Raw genomic sequence first — 22,013 nt, forward strand, 5'->3', positions numbered from 1 at the left:
GCAAGACAATATCTTAATATTTTTTTTAAAAACCTTTAAATGAAAGTCCAAATTTCCCCAATTGTGACTCCATTCACGATTAGAACTTAACTGCACAATCTTAGTGAATAATGTAATAATGACTACATCCATATTAAAATTATTGATAACAAATAACGATTTCATCGAATAAACCATCTCTGCTATATACCCTTATCGATGAACACCAGTTTTTTTTTTCATGATAAAGCACTACATAATAAAGTATATTACTTACGGTCTGAATTCAGAAATATTCCACTTTAAATACCGGATACCAAACATACAAGTCTGCAGAGTTGTAATCGCAAGTCAATCACAAATCAATCGCAAGTCAATCACAAATCAATCGCAAGTCAATCGCAAGTCGATCACAAGTCAATCACAAGTCAATCACAAGTCAATCACAAGTCAATCGCAAGTCAATCACAAGTCAATCACAAGTCAATCGCAAGTAAGGTCAGAAGTAACAGTGGATGAACAATAACAAAGGAATGCCTTTGTCAAAGTTCATTTGAATAGCTTGTGAGTTGACTTGGGACTGGAGGACTTGTGATTGATTTGTAATGACTTGTGATGATTTGTAACGACTTGTGATGACTTGTGATGACTTGTGATGACTTGTGACTGCCTCGATTACAATTCTGCAACACCATGTTATATGACTGAGCAAATTTGCTGCTGTAATACCAAGCACAAGAAAATGAACGTAAAGAACACATTAAGGCACGTTCTGTTGCATCAGAACAAATAAATGAGGCACAAAGACTGCTATATTTGAGTGTTAACTTTGTACACTTTTTCCAATGAATGTTGACCAAAAAAAATACTTTTCTTTGTGGAAAAAATACTCAAATGATGAATGAATATATTTTGGACTAATGTAAAATTTTACATCTTCGGGTCCCAAACCAATTTAACACTATCTCTCCCTGCAGTCGTTCATTCCTGGCCTACCACTGGGGTCTGTTTAATCAGTTTCCGGTGAGGCCACCATTCCTCCCAGCATGCCCTGGGCCGTGTTGAAGAGGTTGATGGGAGTGTTGCCGTCGGTGATCAGGGTAGACTTCAGCCCCAGACTCTGCAGGAGTTTCACCTGAGGGAAAGAACGAAAGAAGTAATTGATTATTTTGCTTATCGGAAGAAATGTAAGAAATATTTAGATACCTTTTTCAAATCAGAAATATTGCAGCGACGTAGCTTTCAATGTCATTACAACATCTTCATTCAGCGAAGTGAATTAAACCACTGCGGTCCTGTGACCACCTTTTATCGTAGTTGACTGGCAAGTCGTATGCCTTTTGTGTCCTGATTTGATTGCTTCGCCTATCTTCCTTTTCCAGAACTGGTCCTCCCTGGTAATGACTTGGACATTTTCCAAGTTGATGGAGTGTTGGTGATCTTTGATGTGTTCACCAACCGCTGTTAAAGGGACTAGCTTCAGGTTGGAATGGAAGGAATGTGGTTTGGGAACGAACGACGAAATGGGTTCTCTTCTTCAGCAGGAATCCCAGCACTTCATGAAAAACAACATTCCCTGATAGTTCACTGAGAAATTTCCAAAATTCCATGAGAAATATTTTCACTTTGAATGAGGTTGCTGGGAAGTTAAGAGGTGGTGTGGCACAGCAAATTGTTATCCGCTCCGTTCACAAGTACCCCCTCACCGGCACAGAAAGTACAGTTGGGGGTGACCAAACGACGCCATCTTGCCTGACTGCAAGATTTTGCCGCGAAGCGCGGCCACTGCGTGTACGAAGTACAAATCCCCTGGTGTACGTGCGTCACATACAAGGAACGGTGCACGCATCAACCAGCAAAATGTATGTGTCCCGCCAATGGGACGTCGTTGCTATGTAAAAGGGCGCCCTCTTTTGTTGGCGCACAGAGCCATTGTCTGGAGATGTGTGTAATATTCACACTGCATAAACACTAAAAAAACACTACAGCCAGTCAGTTAATGGACACAACTTGGACAAATTGCACAAGACGCATGATGCCAAACTGGCGAAAACCTTCCCCTTCTGGCTCCCATTCAAATTCCCCGAGTTTTCCCTGACTGGGAAAATGGAAACTAATTTTCAAGGTTTTCCCTGATTTCCAGAGTGGCTGGGAACCCTGTTCAGAACAGTGCACATAAAGCCCTACTGCCTGAGTAAAGAACTTAAGGTATGAGAATCGAGCAACGCTTGAGCTGGCTTAGCGACACCCACCTGCATCTCAGGTCCAGACACAGCGATGGCCCGGATGGTGTCCGATCCGATGGAAGTGACCATCTTGTTAAACTTGTCGGTCTCGATCTCCGACATCTCACGGGACTTGCCAATCTCCATCTCGTTCTGCTCAGTCACATACTTGAGCTCGGCCTCGCGGGCGTGGGTCAGACGATCAAGCTCAGATTCCTGGAGTGAAAAAAAGAGGATGGAATTAGAAAATATTGAGATTAAAGGGGATTAATGCCTTGCGGGCGTGGGTCAGATGCTTCAGGTCAGTTTCCTGGATTACCAAAACCTGAGGGATTAGCAAGAGATTGAGATTTTAGGAATGAATGCCCAGTTATGTGATCCAGCTCGGCTTTGCGGGCGTGGGTCCGATGCCCCAGCTCAGTTCCATGGATTACCAAAAACAGAGGGATTGGCGAGATGGAGATTAATAGGGGATTAATTGCTTAGTGATGTAACTTTGAGCTTAGCATCCTTGGAGTTGGTAAAACACTACTCGGATTCATGGATTAACCATCACCATTTGGAGAGTTCCCAGCTAAAGTTTTCCAGGCACATCAATTTGCTAACAATACTTCCTGCTTAGCAACTCAAATAAATTGGGTCCTTAACCCTAACCACACCAACCTGTCAAAATCCAACTGCATGCTTTGTTTGATTCTGTTGGAGTGAGGACTGCAGAAAATTGATTATGCTTTACATGGGGTCAGGCATAGCACTATAATCAGAGAACAGTTTGGTTGTTGAGTTACCAAATGGTGTTGGATTTTGCAAGAGTGAGGAAGGTTCCTAGTAAATCACTCAAGGGGGTTAGGGCTAAAGAATCCAATTTTAGGTAGCTGCTAGGCAGAAAATATGGGTATTTACTTGGTAAAAATTTGCTTGATATTTTGGCTGGTACCTGTTTTTTTTTGCAAGGAATTACTTTCTACGCTTAGCAAACTTTAGAGCTTAGCAACTCCAGGAAAACTGGGATCAGGTACGAATGTGTGACTCACGGCTTCAATCTTAGCAGCCTCAGCCTTCAGCTTAGCCTGTTCCACAGCCGCTTCACCCTCGATGCGTGCCGCCTCGGCACGGCTCTGGGCCTCAGCCTTGGCCTGCCCGGTGCTCTCCACCGCCGCGCTGTTGGCCTGCAGCAGGAGCAGCTCCTTGCGTGCCTTCTCCGCCTCGGCCTCGTCCATGATCTTCTGCCTCTCCAGACGGCCCTTGGCCTCCTGCTCCAGCCGCTCAGCCTCGTGTCTGTCAAAGACAATTGGAAGGATTAACCCTCACAATTGAAAAATCCTTCATAATCCTTTGGGAGGTTTGGAGGATGTTGAAGGATTGAGGAAGATGGAGCCTATCTAAGTACAAAGAGCGAGTTATTGTTCTACTGCGGGATTTGAGGATTTGGGAAGTTCCCATACAAAACCACATGGAAAGTTGGACTTCAGGATAAGTTAGACTTTGCAAAGCTCCTGTGCAAAACTCTGTGCATTGATCGTTTGAATATCTGTAATTTTTTATTCATTCTGAGACATCAAAGCAATGTTTTGCAAAAGGCCACTGATCTAAAAAACTTTGAAGTCTACGTACTTATGTCAAATACTCTGCACAAATTCTTTAAAAGTTGGTGCCACCATCAGTCAGATATTCAGCCATTTTTTTTTTTACAAACACCAGTGTCTCCAAAATGAGCTTAGCAATCCAAACAAGAAGTGTTACGAGTTGAAATGTGTGGAGCAATCCCTGTATTTTACCTGGCTGCAGCTTCCTGGGAGTTGGTGGTGATCTCAATGGCCAGCTGAACCGACTTCTGCAGGGCGTCACGAGTCCTCTGGTCCACGGGCTCTGCGGACTGGATATCGATGCTGGTGATGACCAAGTTGTTCTGGGGGAAGTGGAAGCGTTCCTTCACCTTCAGGTTCTCGTCCAGGCCAAAGACCGAGGCGCGGATGATCTTTGCCGAGTTCTGCGCAAAAGAATGCAAGGAAAAGCAACCGACTTTAGCTCTTTTTCTTCAGTCTTGATGATTTAGTTGTCACAGATAATTACAGCTGTCTGACATGAAGCAATGTCATTGTGCTGCTAAGCACAAAAGTTTGCTCATCACAGAAAAATATTTACTGGTCCAAAAGAATGGCTACCAGCCAATATTTCATGCAAATATAATGACTGTGATTGGACCTCAGCTGATTTTTTGGTAAGCATATATGCATTTATTAGACAATTTGCTTAGAAGCTCTATAAAATTGGTGCCTGGTATGATTTATGTTGGGTTTTTTTGTTTAACAATCCAGAATGAGTCTTAAAGAGAAACTGTATGAAATTTCGGCTGTTTTTTTTTTTTTAAGTAACAATTTGTTGAGAGGAGGGCTGTTATCCAATTCGTAAAAAAATCACCCCGGTAAATAACTTGCCTTAATGAAAGTTGTCATGAAAAGAAAAAAAAAACACAGAGGAGTTCAGGAACTCTGTTGTTTTTGTCTAAGGGTAAGAACCTTGAACCATTCCAAAATACCTGGGCTAGTCCATTTAATAGTCTTTTTGAAGTATGGTGGACACAATAGGATGCTGCTATTTGGAATAGGTATAAACTCGTTTGTAGTTCAATAGCACCCTACTATTGTGTCCGCCATACACACAAGTTTGCTTTACACACGTGACTATGATAAGCCAAAAAACCTATTCAAATCAAACCATGTCCCTCCATGTTAACTTTTTTTATTAATATATCAGTGAAGCAGAAAGGTTTTATTCCCCCCTTTACCTTGTGGAAATCATCAAAGGCAACTCCGGCTACAGCCCCTCGGATGCGGGAAGCGATGGCCTTGCAGGCATCGCCGATGAAGTCAGGAACGCTGAAGAGCTTGGCGGCCTCGGCTGCGGTGCTGTTCTTGTTGACGTCCAGATGCCTAGACAGAAATTATGAATGATTCATCACTAACCTCTGACCTCCAGATTAAATATCGTAAGAGGATGAGTAGAACTGTTGAGTTTATAATATAGTCTCTTTGCTAAAATGTCGGCATCAGACCAGCTAGGACATACTTATAAAAGACCTGAAACTTAACATTAACCCTAACTCCCTAGCATGATTTACTAGGAACCATACCCATCCTGGCAATTTCCAACACCATATGGGAAACTGCACATACATATTTCTGACTTTGATTCTGGAGGTGTGCCAACCCAATGTAAAAGACTGTCAGTTTAGGGGTACTGTACCCATCCCGACAGATTCCAACAAAACATGCCGTTGGGGTTTGATGGGTTGAGTTCTGTTAGGGTTAAGGAAGCTTGTGGTAAGGTAAATTGCTTAAGGACACTAAAAGTCTGAATAATCACTATATTGAACATTATCAAACCGTCCACACGAGTAACCTGTCTGTAAGCTACAATGTAGTCCTGTGTAAACAAAATAAGATCGCTGCCACCAATTACAACCTACCAAACTCTCTAAAATACGAGTATACAAACTAAGATGTGCACCAAAACGTTACTTTTGACCACAAAGATATTTCTCGGTTGGCCGCAAAGATATATCTGATTTGGTACAACACTCAACCCATGTTGCCCACATTCCAAAATTTGAGATAAGCATGCATTTGTAAATACCCAATTGGTCAAAGGCACACCGAGTACATATGCACAACCTCTGCATGAGCATTTTACCACATACACATATTGTCTCTGATGCAGATAACATTGATACCTTTGACCTTAAAGATATTTCTCATGGCCTCCTGTTAAAACGCCTTAAGGACTACTTAGGAGAAGAACCAACCAAGAACCAAGATAAAAACCACAAATTGACAACCTACCAGTTGTATGAGAGCTGCAGTTGCAGTCGGGCGTGATCGGAGGTCTCGATGGTGATGATATCCGTGCAGAAGTCCGGGCCCAGGAGAAGGCACAGGGACTTGATGACGTTGGGGCGTTTGGGTTTGCCTCCAGACAGACTCAGCTGGGTGAACTGCTCATCAGGGCCCAGCATGACCAGCTCGGGACCAAAGACGACCCTGCAAGAAATGTCAAAGGTTATTCCTAATTTTGTTCAGTGAAGCTAGCCTTTAAACTGTATAAAACCCTAAAAGGTTGCATTCCTTTCATTTTTTTCACGTATACAGTAAAAAAACATGTATGCTTGCCAAACAATTCTACACTCAAATCGTCAGTTTCCAAATATCGGGCATGTTTTAACTTCTCTTCAAAACGCATTTTTAATAACTATATATGCACTGTAATCTTAACAACTGTTATCCCCATGGTAGATAGAGTAGACCTAGACCTACCTAAGCACCAAAGATGACATCCAGAAAAATGTGTTATGTATGATAAACAAGACGTACAAAATCAGTTACTCACGTTATGAAAATGTAACGTGGGTAACCGTGGAATTGCCCTGTTGCTGATAATGGTCACAAAACTGATCAATCGCAATTCCACCCTCCTTACCTAGCTTTCTTCTCCTTGTAGTCGTAGATCTGCACCGCTGCATTGTGGGGCACTCGGAACGTCACCACCCGCGTCTTCTCCCGAGGTTTGTCCTTCTGACTGCCTGAGCCGCCGCGCTCGCCCCGGTCCGCCAGGGGGTCCTTCATGCTGATCAAGAGGGTCTCCACGGCTGGAGGCAGCTCCTTCTGCCAAAGCTCCTCATCTTGGCTCAGCATGTAGGTCACGCCGGTGATGGCACGCACCTGGGGGGAAAAGCGACAGCAACAATTTCAACATATCTTCTGAATGGAGCAGTGTTGTAGTCAAGACCTCCCATCTAGACTGAAACCAAGGCATTCGAGACCTGACCAAGACCAAGACCGAGACCAGACTTCATGGGTCTCGACAGTAAAACTCGGGTCTCGAGAGTAAAATCCGAGACCTTGCGATCAGAGACCGAGTCCGAGACCAGAGCTTTCGAGATCGAAACTCTGATAGGACGAGACTGAGACCGCAAAAAAAGGTCTAGGACAGTCTCGACACCGAGACTAAGTCTCGAGACCTACAACATTGGAATGAAGTGAGTTGTTAGTTCCTGAAATTTGTTGAAATATTGTTTATCGTGGAAACATCTGGAGTCTATTTAACAGAGCTGTTAAGCACAAAGGTTTGCTGAGCACGAAGCCCATAACAATGCAGGTTGCTTTTCATTTCTTAGACCCGTACCTTTCCTGTCTTGGTATCTCTGACGTAGATACCCTCGTTCTCATCCAGAGGGATGGCCTTGCGACGGTCCACCACCTCCACCTCCACGGGAGGGACGTACTCCTTGGGACCACGGATCATCCACTTGTCACCTGGCTGGCGATCCACATCCTGAACACAGGATAAAAAGAAAACATGACTGACTTTTGATTTTTCTGATCATCAAATTAAATGCTGTCACTGGCATTTATCTGCGGTTTCCTTGGCATGGAACAACTAAGATGTTTCTATTCCCCCGGATGGGATACCAGTCCATCACAGGTTACTCCCCACCTAATACCAGGACCCATTTATACTCCTGGGTTGGAGAGAAGCAAGTGGAGATAAAGTGGCTTGCCCAAGGACATATTATATAACCAGCAGCTGGAATTGAACCTCTGACCCTCTGATCAGGAGTCACGAACCCTAACCACTACGCCACACTCCCCACAGTGCTCCTGGGTGGAGAGAGGCAAGTGGGGGTGATGTGACTTGCCCAAGGACACAACATATGACCAGCAACTGGATTCGAACCCCTGACCCTCTTATCACGCGTCACGAACCCTAAACACTAGGCCACACTCCCCCATTGCTTAAACACATCAAAAACTTTTCCACATCTGAATCAGCATGCAGGTTATAACTATAGTGAAACCATAGAGCAGTTTTTGTGGCCTGTCCTTTTTATTCCTGCTATCCTTCTTTACCACACATCAACTTTGTCACAAATACTTATACCAAAACTGTCTTAGAAACTTACAGCGTCTGTGTCCTTGAAGGCCTCCTGGGACCTGAGCATGAGTCCCTCGTCCTCTCCCAGGACAAAGATACCTTGGATGCCCTTCTCAAGATGCTCACCGGGACGCAGGAAGAAAGACTTCTCACCCTATAAGACATCAAGGAGAGAAGAACAGGAGGACTTCAGAGTTTCTTGCTCAACTTTAGCTGGTTTAACCAATTTCAAAATTCCCGGAGATCAAAGTGTTATTAAGGAAAAGGGGTTTATGGTGTTAAATGCACAACATTTTGTTGTTGCCAAGAATTGAAGCATAGATATGGTGCATTAAACTTAATAGAATATGGGCCATTAGGTAATCTAACAATTCCAATGTACTAACATATAACTACTGTGATACTTAACATAATTACATTGTTGTGTAGGGGAAGGTTATATGTTTGTTGGGGGGGGGGAGTGGTGGTATGTTTTGGGATTCTTTCTCTTTCTTTCAATTTCTCACATAAAGCATTACAGAATTGCTTTGCACCAATCAACTTGGGTCTTCACAGTTGAAAACCAAATTCAAGTGATAACATTTCTCAAGGTTTTCAAGCTAAATCACAGGCTACACTCAAAAGGCGGGCAAGAAAGTCGTTCCGATATAACTTTGTACCTACCTTGACTAGTTTCTTCTGGCCCAGCTGTGGCTTGCCGTCCTCACCTACAGGATCCAGGATCACACAATACTGCCGGTTGGTCAGAGTGGTGATGGCTACGACTCCAACAACCTACAAAGTGCCAAGCGAACAGTAAACAGTCACAAAATGAAAACAGAGTACCAATGCATTACCTAATAAACCCCCAAGGTGTTTCGATCTGTTTTCAAATAATCTTTGTAAATCTGCCAAAATCCAACACTGAGATGGTTGGCTTCATCATTTTTGCCAGTAATTTGAGGTCTACAAGGAAAGTAAACACACGTTTGGTGCTGATTAACCCTTCTTTTTGCTTGATCAGTTACAGACAGACAACAATTAAATCCTGTTCCCCTGCCATATGCCAGGCATGCAACATGGAACTAACAAAAAATGAGGAAATACCAATCTTTACAGGACTTTGTACAGTGTTTTTTAATTTTAAATGGCAAAAGTCTGAAGGGAAAAACGAGGAAATCAGCTGATCCAAGGAAAAGTTGCATGCCTGATATATCTTTTACACAGGCTAGTCCCCATCAGTCAGATCATATTTCCTGTACGCAAGAGGTGCTGGTATTATTTTTGAATGATTATCATAATCTAAAAATCTCACTATATGTAAGGTTTTCTTTTCCTGCATTTAATTCGGGCGATTCACAATGCAGTGCGCGCCACCAAGAGTTTGCCACGAAGAGCTCATTTTTCCCAGTGCATTGTTGGAGATGGTCGACAAATTCGCAGCGCGGGACATTTGAAATTGTTCGTTTTTCCAGTCAGTTGTTTCGTAAGCGTATGATTCGAGTATTTGTTTGCCCTTTTCTTTTCTTTGTATCAATATGGTGTTTTTTGTAAGGCGGCAAAAGGCAAGCCCCAATCTATAACAAATTAGCTCAAGTTGTCTACTGACACTCATTCAAATGGGCCATGTTTTGTTGATCAAACTTGAAATATGGACTCTCCATGACAAACTCTTGGTGGCACACTGCCTTGTGAGTTGCCAGAATGAACCTACCTCCTCGTAGACCTGAGGAATGTGGGCTTCAGTGTCCTCCATGGTGATCAGCCATTCCTCTCCGTTCTTCCTGACCACGCCATGGTCGTCCTTGAAGGTACGGGTTGCAGTGACGTGGAGTGCTTTCTGCATGAAGAAAATTACCAAAAAATGTTCATCAATTTGTGGGTGATAGTTATTAACCCTAACCTTCCCAAATCATCCAAAATTCTCTTCGCAAAATGGGGTATTTCGCAGGATTGAGGCTATATGGCAAAAATGTGTGTCTGATTTTGGAGGATGCGCTGTCAAGATCTTATTAGGCCGGATCTTGTGTTATTTATGCTCAGTGGTGCATAACTTTAAGCCTAGATTATACTTGAAATCCTCCGCACTGCTCCAGGATGTCACTGGCTGTGCCTCAACATATTGCAAGTGATTGCTGGAGGATTTTGCAAGATCGAGGCAGTGGTCGTCCTCCAAGGACCACACTCAAAAAATAACGGATGAAGTTGGAAGATTGAGACTGCATGCAAGTTTTACATGGAGGCAATTGGAGGATTGTGCAGGATTGAGGCTGCATCCTAGCAAAAAATGCCTGGGGAATTAGGGTTAAGTGATGGGTGACTTTCATACAAAAGGGCAGAATGCCGTAGATGATGTACCTTGTCTGTCAGCACGTAGGCATTCACCACGCCCACCACCTCCTCGTAGGCCCCCGGCAGGTAAGCGCCAACCTTTTTGACCAGCCACTCTTCCCCGGTCACTCTGGCATCCCCCTGTCGGTCCAGTGTCTCCTTCCTTGCCCGCAGCTTGATGGCCTGGTTGGCCTTGATGATGGTCGCCCGGACCGTCTCGTCCACGACGACTTCCTTGCGGGGGATGTAGGTGCCCGGACCTTCAAAGAGCCACTCGTCGCCGGCCACGCGCTTGGTCTTGGCCACGGCGTCGTCGAAGTCTAGGATAGCGCGGAGTCGGAGGGCCGAGTTGGCTGGGACTACCTTGAGTGCAGTCACAGGCTGAAACACAATGGGGAAAAATCTATGATACAACAACTGAGTAAACCAGTTGGGAGTCTTATCCACTTCAGGATAAATACATATGGTAATCACATACAAGTCAACAGCCCATTCGATTACTGCCCCCGCACTTACTCGTGCAAGTGCCACTGCGTTCAAATTAATCCTCACGTGACTTCTCACGCTTACGCGAGCCTGGCCCAAGTAACCGACCCGCTGAGCCCGTTACTCGGTTAAATGTCCCACGTGTAAGTCTAACGCTGCGGCGGGGAGAATTCAAAAGTGTTTCAGGTTCACTTGACTTCACACTTGTACAAGACGACGGGATGAAAGTCAAGTTTTAAAATTTAAACATAGAGCAAGGATATACATGGGATTTCTTGTTCACTTTGGAAGAGCAGTACAGTGGTGGCCACCACGGCTCGCTTTCGACGGCTCGAATCCACTATGCAAAGAGGATTTAATCGCCGCAAGACCTCTTGACTCGGTTCGGTTGCTCTGGCTCGACCTGGAGTAACCCGCGATGATTCGTTTATTGCTACAGATTGCACATGTGCATCTATACCCAACACGAAATTAAGGGTAAGCTTGAGGGAAGTAATCAAATGCGCTGTCTGTGTCTGTACAGCCCTACTGCTTTAAGACCAATAAATAAAAGTAACCAACAAACGTCGAGAGAAACAAATAACAAAACACAGCAAATTACCAGTTTCAGGATTTCTCCCGGGTAGAGAGGGAATGGTTCTTGAGTCAGACGGATCTCCTGGTCGGCGTGGTTCAGCTTGATCTGTCCGCTCTGGTCCTCAATCACCGAGCCGTCCTCGTTGCGCTGGACAGGGTTCTCAATGATGCAGTAGTGACGAGGGGGGACCATGGCCATCTTCTCGGGACCGAAGATGACCCTAAAAAGGGGGAAAAGGAAAGGACGGAGATCTTGAGGCTCAGAAATATATTTTTTGTATCAAACGTCTAATGCGAAATATTTAGGATTGACTGTGCCTTAAAGCTGAGATCTGAGTATGGTCACATTCGCACGGCCATGTTGATGAAATTCAATCCCGTGCCAACATTGCTCCATGATCTTGGAAAGCTCAAGCCATGTGAGGGGGTAGTGTCTCGTTATTTTGGAAACCTGAAGGGATGGTAAACTAAAGAGAAGGTAACCTGAAGGGAAGGTAGCCTAAAGGGAAGGTAGCCTGAAGGGAAGGTAACCTGAAGGGAAGGTAACCTGAAGAGAAGGTAACCTGAAGAGAAGGTAACCTGAAGGGAAGGTAACCTGAAGAGAAGGTAACCTGAAGAGAAGGTAACCTGAAGAGAAGGTAACCTGAAGAGAAGGTAACCTGAAGAGAAGGTAACCTGAAGAGAAGGTAACCTGAAGAGAAGGTAACCTGAAGGGAAGGTAACCTTGTTCAAGATTTGATGATGTGTCTTACCTTTCATGGTCCTGCCTGATGAATGTGCGGGGCCCAGTCTCCACAGTGGTGACATTTGTGTTGTGGTTGAGCACGTGGATGTAGTAGTAGGGTGGGATCCTGTAGATGGACTCCTCCGAACCACTCCCGCCCGCAAAGCCGAAAGGGGCACCGCCACGCTTTCCCTTTTCTGTCATTTTGATTGTTTATTCTGTAATTAAACATATTAGAATATTACAATTAAGATTTATTTCTGGAAATATTGCACAGGACACATGTATCACTGATTAGTCCCTGTGGTACCAAGTGCATGTACAGAAATCTGTAGAGAGAAGATAATTCCAAAATCCTCCAAAATCCTCTTTGCATAAAGTGGAAGATTTCGAAGGATTGAGCCTGTACGGCAAACCTGTGTCAGTTGATTTTGGAGGATGCATTGTGTTAAGCCAATTGTAAAGATCAAAGTTCATTTTTAATAAAGTAATTACAACCTTAAGCTTCAACACATCACACATTCCAGGCAACCCGCCTTGTTTATCCAAGTAAGGTTTTGGTTGGATATTAAAATGTCACAGATTAGTTTCCAGTGTTGACACCTGACGCTCCCTTCTTCTGAAATCTCTCCAATAACACACTACAATGCTTTTTAAATTATAAAAAAAAGATTTCAATATCCTCGACTTAAAGGCAGAGTACATCATTTGCAGCGTTCCAAAAAGTAACTGACAAAGTTATTGCTGAAAAGCATACTTGGTTTAAAGATGGTAATGGCACTAAACTCCCTGTGAAATTATTCTTTCCGCCATGCTGTCATGAAGAAAACAAAAAGAGAAGGCAATTTCCAACGATGCATCTAAAGACGCATTTTTGGAAATTTCTGTTAGTAGTTTTAATTTGGCAAAGTCTAATAGGCACGCGGGCAAGCGTTGACACGATGCACACGGGCACGTGGTTGCTATTATACATCAGTGCAGTGTGTGACATCGAAGTAGCTGCAATCGGCTAAATGAGAACGTGTCCCGGATGATGATTTCGGGTGTAATTCAAAACACGACTCGGCAACTTGTGAATTGAAATCGAGATCCTAGAATATTGTTTTCCCTCATTTTATAGCATGTACTGAGCTGAAACGTCATCAGTTTAGTTGTTAAGTACCCTTCTTTAGATTTTCAGCACTTTGGTTGCTTCAATCGCAAAAAATGCACAAATGTCAAATGATGTACTCTACCTATAGGCCATGTGATTTTATAGTGTGTAACTTAGATCCCAGCAGTAAAGTCATAAATCAGGATTCTGTAACAACTTGCGCAGAGGAAACTACCCCTTTTTAGTTTTAGTATTAACTTCCTGATAAACCCACACCATTTCCTTCATCTGTGGCTGAGTCAACTCAATCAGTTTTCCAAAAAATGTTTAAAGGTGAAAAGTGACATGTCAATAATGCAAACTTGTACATGTACGCAAATTACACATGTTCTTCCACTTTCACTGCTTTGTGTCTGTGATATTAGAGTTTACACTACTTTGTACATGTAACATGGAAGAGTGAAACCTAGGGATTAATAGATTTGTAATTGTATGCAGTAGACATCGCTATACCTAACACCGCTATAACGAACATTCTGCTAAACTGAACATCGTCCGATCCTTGGCCCCTGATTTTTGTCTACAAATCGTACCAAACAGACAAGTGGCTATTATTTTCCCGGAGAAAGCCACCCATTGCTGTAGGTAGTAAGCTCAAAAACTGTGTAATTACATAATTCAATAGTCGGCACGGCTACAAAGTCGTCTTTCAGTATTAACTACCACTACCAGGCATGCAGGGTGAAGTTCTGAAGGGCACTATTTATTGAAAAGTGAGTACCAGAGCACCGGCAGCTTAAAATCGCTATACCGAACAATCGCTATTACAAACAATTTCTGTGGATCCCACGATGTTCATTAGCGGCGTTTCACTGTACATGTATTTCAACAATAATCCTATTCCAAATACCACCACTATTCCGTACTGGCAGTAGACATTTAACTGGTTTTTGTTTGTCATTCAATTTTTGCGTGCACTTGAGACCTATGAAAGCTGACTGACAAACTTGCATCAACGGCTGTTGCCTGCAAATATCTTTAGCTTCGCTTTATAGCTCTACTCCTCTAGTTCTTGAAGAGCTAGAATTCATTCCTTTTTCCAGTATTCAAGCAGTAGGCCTATTTGCGATAAGGCTTATTATGTGCCGCAGACCACATACCGCCTAGCTTAGTCTGAGTAACTAGGACTCGACGAATCGCCTTTTTTAACATTTGGAGACTATCGCCCGACCATCTTCAAATGATAAAAAAGGCTATTCGTTGAGTCCAAGTTACTCAGGCGATCGTGAAGTATAGGGCCCCTGTTTTGTTTTGATCAAATTAGAGTCAAAAATGTATTTTATTGCTCAAAATTCACCTTTACAATCAAAAGCAGACTTTTCTCAATTCTAATGACACCCGTTTTGCAATTTTGAACAGATTCTTGGGGTAGAAATCATGATTTTCCAGCGCGGTTTGTGCCTTGCGATTCAGCGCACCGTGCGTGCTCACGGTACATTGCGCGGTGATTGCCATCTTTACTTTCGGGTCGCGTGTTGTCACCGCACTGTCATCGTCATTTTACCCCCAAATTTTCCTCAAAAAATCAAAACCATGTCCTCTTTCTAAGACATAGGCCTATCTGTTTTTGAGAAAGTCGCTTACTACTAGTTTGGTGTTGGTAGACCTGTCCAATAACTTTATTTGGAATTTGCTCCCTTATATAGGAACCGGGCCCTACACTACACTATCGCCGTTACTTCCTCCATGCTCGGACCTACTTCTGAAATCAGAAGGCTTCTCTCCCTGATTTCAGAAGTAACTCGGACCATGGCGGAATAAAAACACAGCTACAGTAAAAGTATCCCCCTGTATGCACGCACACATGCACCTCCAACAGCTGAAGTGCACAAAATCCTGCAGGTCAATCCAGAAAAACAAGCCCTTAAAACATCCCCAAAAGGTATGTAATGCAACGCAACCAGCTTGGAAATCACGAGAAACATTTATATCTTGAAACTGTCCAGCCATGTACCGTTATTATTGCCTATCTAACTTACTAATGTACAACAGAACGGGAAATAACCAGAGTTTCACTTACCCACTTCCGTGAAATATGCCGAACCGATGCAGAAACACCGTGTATTTTATGCAGGGGCGTGTTGCAAGGTACTTGTGCAATGGTGGCTACGCACGGACCAATCAGCGTTCAGCACATTAGCTAGACGCCTACCTAGTTACTATTACTAGCGATTACATCATAATTTTTGCTCCCGGCTTCGGTAAAAAAAAAAAAATCAATATGACTGTACATTGTACCGTACCTGCGGACGTCATCAAATAGAGTGAAAAAATAGAAGCTCAAACAAAGCAAACTAAAGACTGCTGACCCTTGCAGAAGACGTGACAATAGTTTCGTTTTACACATTCAATATTGACAGAAGTTACTTTCCGTACCAACGGTAGTTTATACGGGGGAAAAATAAGATAAATATATTGCGGAAACAGCCTTATAATAATAGTATAAGTAGTAAATTATAGGCTAATGCGGGGAAATTACTACTTAAACAAAAATCGATAGGCCTAAGTGACTGCCCAGCAAGATTTTACAAATGATTTCATTATTTACCTAACACATTTGATCGTCAAAATTACCGAGAAACATTTTGTATTGAATCACTGACCGTTATTATCCCAGGGATTCAAAGTAGGCCTACAAGTGCAGGCATCGAACAGTACTAGAAATTGTAATCTCATCTACATGTGGAAATGGTAAATTATAGAAAAACTCAATTCTAGAAAAATCTGAAGATGCTATTTAAGATGTTGATATATTGTGAAAGATAGCCCAAAAAATGCTGATGTAAGCAAAGTGCCTAGTGAGTCACACTGCTTAACATCGTGCTGTGCAGCCATCATTTCATAGAGTGTCATCATGATCACCCTTCCTCCATGGTGTCATCAGCACTTTACGATCAACCTATTTATTGGGACGGTCTGATATATGAATCAACATCTAGCATTGTTGTGCAATTATTGTTCACAACTTAACTTTCTCTTCAAGACTTATCCGCATTCCTTACATTTTGTGACCTGTTAATAGTGATGAGCACAGCGAATTTTTTTTTGGGGGGGGGGTTGAAGAATGCATATTTTACAGAAACAAAAATTGGGTAATAAACAATATGTCAGCTTTCCCAAATCATGCAGAAAATAAAAAATCTAAAAACAAAACCTACCTAGACACGGATGGGGCAAATAGTAATATCACCACAGAACCCGGATGCTATCAAGGGCGGATCCAGAACACAATTTTTTTTGGGGGGGGCCCAAAAAATTTTTGGTCCCCCAAAAAAGTGGGTCAAAAAAATATTACGGCGTGGGGATCGGGGCCCGCTTAAGGGCCCCGAAAAAAATTTGGATTCTAGATGCTCTGTGGTGCGATCTGAGGCAATTTCTGACCACTTTAACCAATTTTTTTTTTGAGGAAAAGATGGTGGTGTACTCATTGCCTGCCTTTATTGCGATGTCACATAAAAAAAAAAAAAAATTGGTTTCGTTTTTTTGGGGGGGGGGGGCATGGCCCCCTTTGCCCCCCCCCCCCCCCGGATCCGCCCTTGGATGCTATTCGTGAACCTTTGATCGAAAATAAATTGTCTGAAAATAACATATCTAATTGACATGACAAGGTGAGCTATCTTCATATGATTTTCTAAAAGTTAATTTATTAAAACAAACAGATCAGATATATTTATGATGAAACAAAGGGGCTGGATCAGGAGCCGGGGTCGCCGTAAAAAGATTTCAGTACACGCTCCTTAAAGATAGTTTTCCGTGGTCTTTAAAAAAAAAAATTCTCCTAAAGAATTTCAATTTGTATGTTCTGTTTTTACGGGGAGGACCTACTTTTTAAAAGGGGCTTATATTTTGCACCCGATTGATATTGAACCCGCCCTGCGAGAGCCGTATTGTTGTCACAGGCCGCAAATTAAGTAGATTTTGTAGTTCGATAGAACGAACGTCGGTGGAATTGTTTTCGTTCGATGTCTGATTCAAAAGTGAATAACTTTAATATTGCTATATAGGAAAACTGAAAAAATGTTTCGGGTTCAAACTTGGTATAACACGGGAAATATGAGATAAGTCAGAATAGTCAGAATCAGACTTCACACCCCCTAAAAGAAAAACAGAAAATGGCAACATTGTTTTATTAGGCCTATATATGAGCAATCATTTTCTCCATCACAATAGACCGATGCCGTCATATATTATTCCCATTCAAAGAAGGTGTATGTCTAGCTGGGAGGGGGGGGGGGGCAATGCTGCTGGAACCAGGAGCGCAGCATACCGGGGTTCAACACGGATGGACGGAAATTAGACGCTCACTGGGTAGTTCAGTTCTGTGATTTATTACGCACTACGATCATTTTAACGAGAACTAAAGGCCCCCCCCCCCCGCTCGAGGTATATGCCCTATGCCCACACCCCATCCCAGTGGCCAAGTGACCCACCGGTTTTAGCATTTTTGGTCATCCCCCTCTCGCCGACACGGATGTACGCCACTGCCCTTGGGTGACACTGGGACGACTTTAAGGCAGGTTTTATCCGTGATGACAAAAACATTTCTTTGTGGTGACAACAACATTGGTTTGTCCTAATATTTTTATAAGCTTATTTAACCTATCCTGAACATTAATTAAAGGAAATTGCAAACCAGTCCGGTAGGTAATGATTGAGTTATTGTTCAAGCAACGCGTGTGTATTTTCTGTACACTGAGACGGCCTTAAGACAGGTTTTCTCCGTGATTACACAATTTTGTTTGTGACTGCAACATTGGTTTGCCTTAATACTTTATATGCTTATTTAACCTGCACTTAACAATAATTAACGGAAATCCAAAACAGTACAATAATTATTTAATGAGTTATTGTTCAAGCAACGCGTGGGTTGTTTCTGCGCGTTCAATAGTCGGGAGTATTTTCTGTACACTGGGACGTCTTTAAGGAAATTAAGGCAGGTTTTATCCGTGATGACAAAAAAAGTTCTTTGTAGTGACTGCACCATTTGTCTGTCCTAATATTGTATAGGCTAATTTTACCTATCCTTAACATTAATTAAAGGAAATTTTAAACCAGTCCGGTAGGTATTGACTGAGTTGTTGTTCAAGCAACGCGTGGGTTGTTTCTGCGTGTTCAATAGTCGGGAGTATTTCCTGTACACTGGGACGTCTTTAAGGCAGGTTTTGTCCGTGATTACACAATTATTGTTTTGGGTGACTGCAACATTGATTTGTCTTAATCCATTATAGGCTTATTTGAACTTTACTTAACAATAATTTACGGAAATTTCAAAACAGTACGATAACTATTTAATGAGTTATTGTTCAAGCAACGCGTGGGCTGTTTCTGCGTGTTCAATAGTCGGGAGTATTTTCTGTACACTGGGACGACTTTAAGGCAGGTTTTCTACGTGATTACACAATTATTTCTTTTGGTGACTGCAACTTTAATTTGTCTTAATACCTTATAGGCTAATTTTACCTATCCTCAACATTAATTAAAGGAAATTTCAAACCAGTCTGGTAGGTATTGATTGAGTTATTGTTCAAGCAACGCGTGGGTTGTTACTGCGTGTTCAATAGTCCGGAGTATTTTCTGTACACTGGGACGTCTTTACGGCAGATTTTCTCCGTGATTACACAATTATTTCTTTTGGCGACCGCAACATTGATTTGTCTTAATACTTTAAAGGTTGATTTGACTTATACTTACTAATAATTAACGGAAATTCCCAACCAGTACGACAAGTATTTAATGAGTAAATGTTCAAGCAACGCTTGGTTTGTTCCTGCGTGTTCAATAGTACGGAATATGTTCTGTACACTGGGACGTCTTTAAGGCAGGTTTTATCCGTGATGACAAAAAAAGTGTTTTGGGGTGATTACAACATTGTTTTGTCTTAATACTTTATAAACTTATTTAACCTATACTTAACAATAATTATCGGAAATTCCAAAACAGTACGATAAGAATTTAATGAGTTGTTGTTCAAGCAACGCGTGGGTTGTTTCTGCGTGTTCAATATCTGCGTGTTCATTATCTACTGTTTTCATCCACAGGTTTTTACTTCCCATTTGTTTTCTCTCCTTTTTTTGACAGGTCACAATAACTTTTGCTCTCTCCTTTCAATGCCCCTGTTTTTCCCTGTTTGCTTTACTTCTCATCTTGTCATGTCTTTTTCCCCCTTTCTAACATTTTCTTCCCCTGAGTAATAACCCACAGTTTGCTTCCCTCTGCAGTTTCATTGTATAACATTGTGTTTTTCGAGATCATCTGTTTTCCTTTTCAGTACACATTTCCTTTTGTATAATAACTCCGTTTTTTTTCTCCAGTTTATTTTGTCAAATTCTGATTGCACTACTCCTCTCCACAGTTTTTCTCCCATGTTTGTTCCCTCCTTCGATCATGTCTAACCAAAGATACGTTCGCTTGTTTCAGGAACTTAGGAAACTTAAAGAGAAAGCACTACATTATTCGTATCATCGAGACAACTACAGATTCTACACACTAACCAATTTCATTCCCACAGGTTTGCAGGTTAAATTTGACCCAGCCCTTGGGTCTCTGTCTACCCCACTTCGCAAGCGGTGGAACAGCACACTCCATAGTACATCTCTCAGCCTCATTCGTATTCTAACAGAACATTGTGATGTTTGTCTCAACAGCTTCAACCAAGATATTTCCTGTCTTCAAGCAGAACTTAGATCCATCTGCTCAGAAGCTCGTTTTGCGCAATTTACCAGTGAGATCGATACTGGTTTATCTAAACTTGAATCTGTTCTTAATTGCAGGAGAAATGGTAAGATTGGTCGTCTTGTCGCCAAACAGCAACAGTACAGACAGCGACGTTTCAAGCGTAACATACCCCCTGAGGCTGAGCAGTCAGCCCCTCCATCCACAGTTATTAACCTCTCATCATCTACCCTTTCAGATTCAGAACACAGCCTGCTCTCCAAGGGACTCAACTTCTGCCCCACTCCCCCCACAGCCTCAATCAGGTTGAGCTCAGTCAGGACCTCACTGACTATACCGCAGAATTCGCCTTCGTGAATTCTTCCTTGACTCACCATGCACCCATGGATCCAGAGCCATTTTACTGCAAGAGTAAATGGGCACCACCAAAGAACCGTGTTCCTTCCCTTGAAACTTACATACAGGTTGTTAGTTCACAAATTAATTCAAGCGATCATTCCACCCATTGGACTCATGACAACCTCCCTAGAGAAGAACGTGAGGCCCTTAAGACTCTACGAGCACGGAAGGACATCATCATCAAACCAGCTGACAAGGGCTCTGCTGCTGTTGTCATGGGCCGTCAGCAATACATCGATGAAGCCATGAGACAACTCAACAACCAAACTAACTATAAACCCCTTGACACTGATCCAACAGGTACCTTTTCAAAGGAGATTCAACAGACACTGGACGAAATGCATGACCGTGACCACCTCTTCAAGAAAGCTCACAAGTTTCTTTCCCCAGTCGATTGTAGAACAGCTAGATTTTACCTTCTTCCCAAGGTACATAAACCAGATAACCCAGGGAGACCCATCATATCTGGCAATGGTTCCCCCACTGAGAATATCTCTTTTTGTTGACCGTTTTCTCAAGCCTCTAGTGCCACAGATTCCATCATATATTCATGACACTCCTGATTTCCTCCGTAAAATCTCAGGTATTCAGAACCAGGTCCCCAACACAGCTATCATCGGTACTTTTGATGTGTCCTCTTTGTACACCAACATTCCCCAAGATGAAGGGATTGCTGCCTGCTCTTCAGCTTTGGCTAAGAGCAGTCACGACTCACCGCCCATTTCTGATATAGTATCCCTCATGAACCATGTTCTAACTAAAAACAATTTTTCGTTCATGGGTAAGAATTTCCTACAGGTACATGGCACCGCTATGGGTACACGGATGGCACCATCAATGGCCTGCCTATTCATGAGCCAACTTGAACAGCGCATGTTGGCGTCAGCCCCGTGCCGTCCCTGGGTCTGGTGGCGCTATATTGATGACATCTTTTTCATCTGGACCAGTGATGGATCTAGCCTCACAGCATTCATTAATCACATCAATTCCTTCCATAGGACCATCAAATTCACAACCGAATACTCAACCAAGGATACCCACTTTCTGGATGTCAAGGTTCTAAAGACGGACGATGGTTTGATCACAGATCTCTTAGTTAAACCCCCAGATAAACACCAATATCTCCACTCAACCAGCTGTCATCCCCGACACTGCAAAACCAGCATAGCCTACAGTCAGGCCCTCAGACTCCGTCGAATCTGTTCTAAAGATTCCGATTTTATCCACCACTCACAGGAACTTAAGAAACACCTCGTCTCCCGGGGTCATAGCTCCCTGGCAGTCCATCGAGCAATCCAGAAAGTCAAGGCTCGCTCCAGGGAGTCAGTACTTTCAAAAAGACCTGTTTAACAACAGAGTTCCAAGGAGAAAGTTCCCTTTGTTGTCACTTTCCACCCCTCACTTCCCCCCATTTGTACAATAACCAGTTCTAACCATCATATTCTTCACACGTCAGATCGACTTCAACGTGCTGTACAAGAAGAACCCATGGTTGCCTACAGACGGCCACCCAGTCTCAGGGATCTCATTGTCCGGGCAGAAGTCCCCCCCCCCCCCT

General features: G+C 42.8%; 2 protein-coding genes across 2 annotated transcripts; one reads left to right on the forward strand and one right to left on the reverse strand.

The window, feature by feature from the left end:
• Positions 1 to 578: 578 nt before the first annotated feature.
• Positions 579 to 15,528, reverse strand: LOC119742522 (major vault protein-like). The gene is made up of 15 exons (XM_038218481.1): positions 15,405 to 15,528; positions 12,260 to 12,449; positions 11,533 to 11,728; positions 10,473 to 10,826; positions 9,829 to 9,954; positions 8,799 to 8,909; positions 8,164 to 8,289; positions 7,386 to 7,535; positions 6,681 to 6,922; positions 6,047 to 6,244; positions 4,993 to 5,137; positions 3,983 to 4,194; positions 3,239 to 3,482; positions 2,232 to 2,420; positions 579 to 1,114 (listed from the first exon to the last, which is right to left on the reverse strand). The coding sequence occupies exons 2-15, from the start codon at positions 12,433 to 12,435 to the stop codon at positions 989 to 991; spliced, it is 2,595 nt and encodes an 864-aa protein (XP_038074409.1). The 5' UTR covers positions 12,436 to 12,449; positions 15,405 to 15,528; the 3' UTR covers positions 579 to 988.
• A 1,456-nt stretch (positions 15,529 to 16,984) lies between these two features.
• LOC119743326 lies at positions 16,985 to 21,805 on the forward strand. The gene is made up of 4 exons (XM_038219729.1): positions 16,985 to 16,992; positions 20,155 to 20,361; positions 20,586 to 20,755; positions 21,039 to 21,805. Exons 1-4 carry the CDS (start codon positions 16,985 to 16,987, stop codon positions 21,803 to 21,805), a joined length of 1,152 nt encoding a protein of 383 aa, XP_038075657.1.
• Positions 21,806 to 22,013: the final 208 nt, after the last annotated feature.

The sequence above is a fragment of the Patiria miniata genome, unplaced genomic scaffold, assembly GCF_015706575.1.
Source record: "Patiria miniata isolate m_02_andy unplaced genomic scaffold, ASM1570657v1 HiC_scaffold_6, whole genome shotgun sequence".
NCBI lineage: Eukaryota > Metazoa > Echinodermata > Asteroidea > Valvatida > Asterinidae > Patiria > Patiria miniata.

Excerpts from the sequence above, each read along its gene's own strand:
- LOC119742522 (XM_038218481.1), bottom strand. The coding sequence starts at position 12,435 with ATGACAGAAAAGGGAAAGCGTGGCGGTGCCCCTTTCGGCTTTGCGGGC. Across the intron at positions 10,827-11,532 it reads CGGGAGAAATCCTGAAACTG|CCTGTGACTGCACTCAAGGT; the intron begins GTAATTTGCTGT and ends ATTGTGTTTCAG. Across the intron at positions 2,421-3,238 it reads AGGCTGCTAAGATTGAAGCC|GAATCTGAGCTTGATCGTCT; the intron begins GTGAGTCACACA and ends TTTTCACTCCAG.
- LOC119743326 (XM_038219729.1), top strand. Across the intron at positions 20,362-20,585 it reads CCCCCCACAGCCTCAATCAG|AGAAGAACGTGAGGCCCTTA; the intron begins GTTGAGCTCAGT and ends CAACCTCCCTAG. Across the intron at positions 20,756-21,038 it reads CCTTGACACTGATCCAACAG|GTATTCAGAACCAGGTCCCC; the intron begins GTACCTTTTCAA and ends GTAAAATCTCAG.